This window comes from Anopheles merus, chromosome 2R, assembly GCF_017562075.2.
Source record: "Anopheles merus strain MAF chromosome 2R, AmerM5.1, whole genome shotgun sequence".
NCBI classification, from domain to species: Eukaryota; Metazoa; Arthropoda; class Insecta; order Diptera; family Culicidae; genus Anopheles; species Anopheles merus.
The window spans coordinates 60,944,701-60,947,948 of NC_054082.1; the positions used below are offsets into that span (position 1 = coordinate 60,944,701).

At 50.5% G+C, this 3,248-nt stretch overlaps 1 protein-coding gene across 1 annotated transcript; it reads left to right on the forward strand.

Annotated features, from left to right (window-relative positions):
- Nucleotides 1-570: 570 nt before the first annotated feature.
- On the forward strand, nucleotides 571-3,004 carry LOC121600787 (uncharacterized protein K02A2.6-like). The gene is made up of 2 exons (XM_041929558.1): nucleotides 571-897; nucleotides 1,313-3,004. Exons 1-2 carry the CDS (start codon nucleotides 571-573, stop codon nucleotides 3,002-3,004), a joined length of 2,019 nt encoding a protein of 672 aa, XP_041785492.1.
- Nucleotides 3,005-3,248: the final 244 nt, after the last annotated feature.

Here is a 3,248-nt window from a genome sequence, read left to right on the forward strand (position 1 = left end):
TCGCTACTCAGGCGGAGGAGCAAATCCTAGCACTAAGAGGTAGAAGCAATGCACAACAGCAGGCGAGCAAGTGGAAACAAAGAAAGCAGTACCAGCATACGAGGAACAGTGATAATGTAAACACACCTGGGCCGTGTTGGTTATGTGGAGACGCTCATTGGGCAAGTGAGTGCTCATATGCTCTGCACAAGTGTCGCGATTGTAACGTAACCGGTCACCGAGAAGGTTTTTGCAACCAGCAGAAAAGAGGCAACAAAAAGGGGAAGTACAAGAAAAAAAAAACGCACGTCGGTGGACATGCGTACGGTGACGGTCAATGTTTGTAATGTCCAGCAAGCTAGAAAATTTGTTAACATTTTCATCAACAGTAACAGGGTCCGCCTGCAGCTTGACACTGGATCGGATATTACAGTAATCGGACGAGAAACGTGGCAGCAGCTGGGTAAGCCAACACTGAAGCCGGTAACAGTCCACGCAAAAACAGCATCTGGGTCCCGCCTTGAATTGGATGGTGAATTCGAGGCACAGATAACGATCGGTGACAGAACGCGGTCTGCTGTTATACGCGTTATGGACTCGGCCTTGCATCTTTTGGGGGCCGATATGATAGCAACGTTCGAGCTCGGTGCCGTCCCCATGGACCAGTTTTGCAACAAGGTGGAAGCAGAGGGAGTGAAATGGGAGAGCCGATTCCCTGCATTGTTTAAAGGCAACGGATTGTGCACCAAGGCGAATGTACAGATTCAGCTCAAGCCAAATCACCGTTCTGTGTTTTGTCCCAAGCGCCCGGTAGCGTACGCGATGCGAGCAACGGTGGACAAGGAGCTCGATCGCTTAGAGGATCTAGGGGTGATTACTCCGGTGGATTATTCGGACTGGGCGGCCCCAATTGTGGTGGTGAGGAAGCAGAACGGCAGCGTGCGGATTTGTGGAGATTATTCAACTGGGTTGAATGCAGCTCTTCAATCGTACGAATATCCACTCCCACTCCCAGAGGATATTTTTGCAAAACTGGCACAATGCAAGTATTTTTCAAAAATCGATCTAACGGGTGCATTCTTGCAGGTACAAATTAAAGAGGAATATCGTCCACTCCTGACGATTAACACGCATCGCGGATTGTACCATTACAACCGTCTACCGCCTGGCATTAAAATTGCTCCAGCCGCGTTCCAGCAACTCATCACGATGAGCACGATGAGAATTTGCTCAACCTTTTCCGGCGCATAAAGGAGTACGGATTTACAATCCGAGCGGAAAAGTGTTCGTTTAAAATGCCAAGGATAGAGTACCTGGGTTTTGTTATCGACAGACAGGGTCTCAGACCAAACCAGCGAAAATAGATGCGATCCTGAAGATGCCAGCACCGACGAACGTTAGTGAGGTTCGGTCCTTTCTGGGTGCTGTGAATTATTACGGCAAATTTGTACCAAAGATGCGAGAATTGCGATACCCGCTGGATGCATTGCTCAAAAACGACACCAAATTTGTTTGGACACGGGAGTGCGCAAATGCTTTTAACAGGTTGAAAGACCTGTTAGCATCCGACTTGCTGCTGACGCACTACGACCCGAATGCAGAGATAGTGGTCTCTGCCGATGCATCGTCGGTTGGACTAGGCGCGACCATAAGCCACAGGTACGCGGATGGCTCGCTGAAGGTTGTCCAGCACGCATCGAGAGCCCTTACGAAGGCTGAAGCAAATTATAGCCAAATTGACCGCGAAGGTTTGGCGATTATATTTGCTGTGAAAAAGTTTCATAAGATGCTGTTTGGGCGCCATTTCCGACTGCAAACCGATCATCGACCCTTGTTGCGGATTTTCGGGTCACATAAGGGTATACCAGTGTACACGGCAAATAGGTTGCAGCGGTTTGCATTGCAGTTGCTGATGTACGATTTTACCATCGAGTACGTGCAAACCGATAAGTTTGGCAATGCGGACGTGCTCTCAAGGTTGATACACGAGCACGCAAAACCGGATCCGGAATACGTAATCGCAAGCGCTGAGTTGGAAAATGATGTAAGTTCCATAGCATCATACTGTATTAATATATTTCCACTCAATTTTAGAGACGTTGCGAAGGCCACGGAGTCCGACCCTGTCCTGAAGAAGGTTTACGGATACATCATGGAAGGGTGGCCCCAAAATGTCGCGTATGCTGCAGAGCTGGCTTGCTTTTACCACAGAAGCGAAGCCCTAACCACGGTGCGTGGTTGCATTTTGTTTGGGGAAAGAGTGGTGATCCCTAGCAAGCTGCAGCAGCGTTGTTTGAAGCAACTACATGAAGGGCACCCCGGTATCCAGCGAATGAAGTCGAAGGCCCGGAGTTACATGTACTGGCCATCCGTTGATAAGGACATAACGGAGCACGTAAAGGGATGCCACGCTTGTGCGATAGCGGCGAAGACTTCACCTCGCGAGAAACCTGTTCCCTGGCCAGCGACACAGAAACCTTGGGAACGTATTCACATCGATTTCGCTGGGCCAATCGATGGTGACTATTTTCTGATCGTGGTAGACGCGTTTACCAAGTGGCCAGAGGTGATACGAACGCGAAGTACCACATCAGCAGCAACGATCGCGATACTGAGGTCAATCTTTGCGAGATTTGGATACCCGGAAACGATGGTGAGCGACAACGGGCCACAATTTGTAAGCGCTGAGTTTTCGGAGTATTGCAGTAGTCGCGGTGTACAACACGTCACAACTGCGCCATTCCATCCGCAATCGAATGGGCAGGCGGAGCGCTTTGTTGACACCTTCAAGCGGTCGATGAGGAAGATCCAGGAAGGGGGAACAACGCAGGACGAAGCGCTTGACGTTTTTCTGGCGAGCTACCGGTCAACCCCCAACGCTATTTTGCCGGACATGCAGTCGCCAGCTGAAGCCATGCTAGGCAGAAAAATGCGAACAGCGTTGGAACTGCTGAAACCTCCACCTGCAGCGCAAGCAGAACCGACCAACTTGGATAGACGATTTCAGCGCGGTGACCTCGTCTAAGCCAAGTTCTATGCGCGGAATTCATGGAAGTGGGTTCCGGCGCAAATCATACGAGAGTTGGGCAGCGTTATGTTCGAGGTGCAGACGAACAATCAACGGGTTCACAGGCGCCATGTGAACCAGCTGCGAAAACGTGATTCGGCCGTGGGGGCTTCCAGCGAGGACGTGGACATAGATCATTTGCCGTTTGATCTGCTGACGGACAGCACGGTAGCGGAATCGAGTTCTGTTCCCTTGACGGACC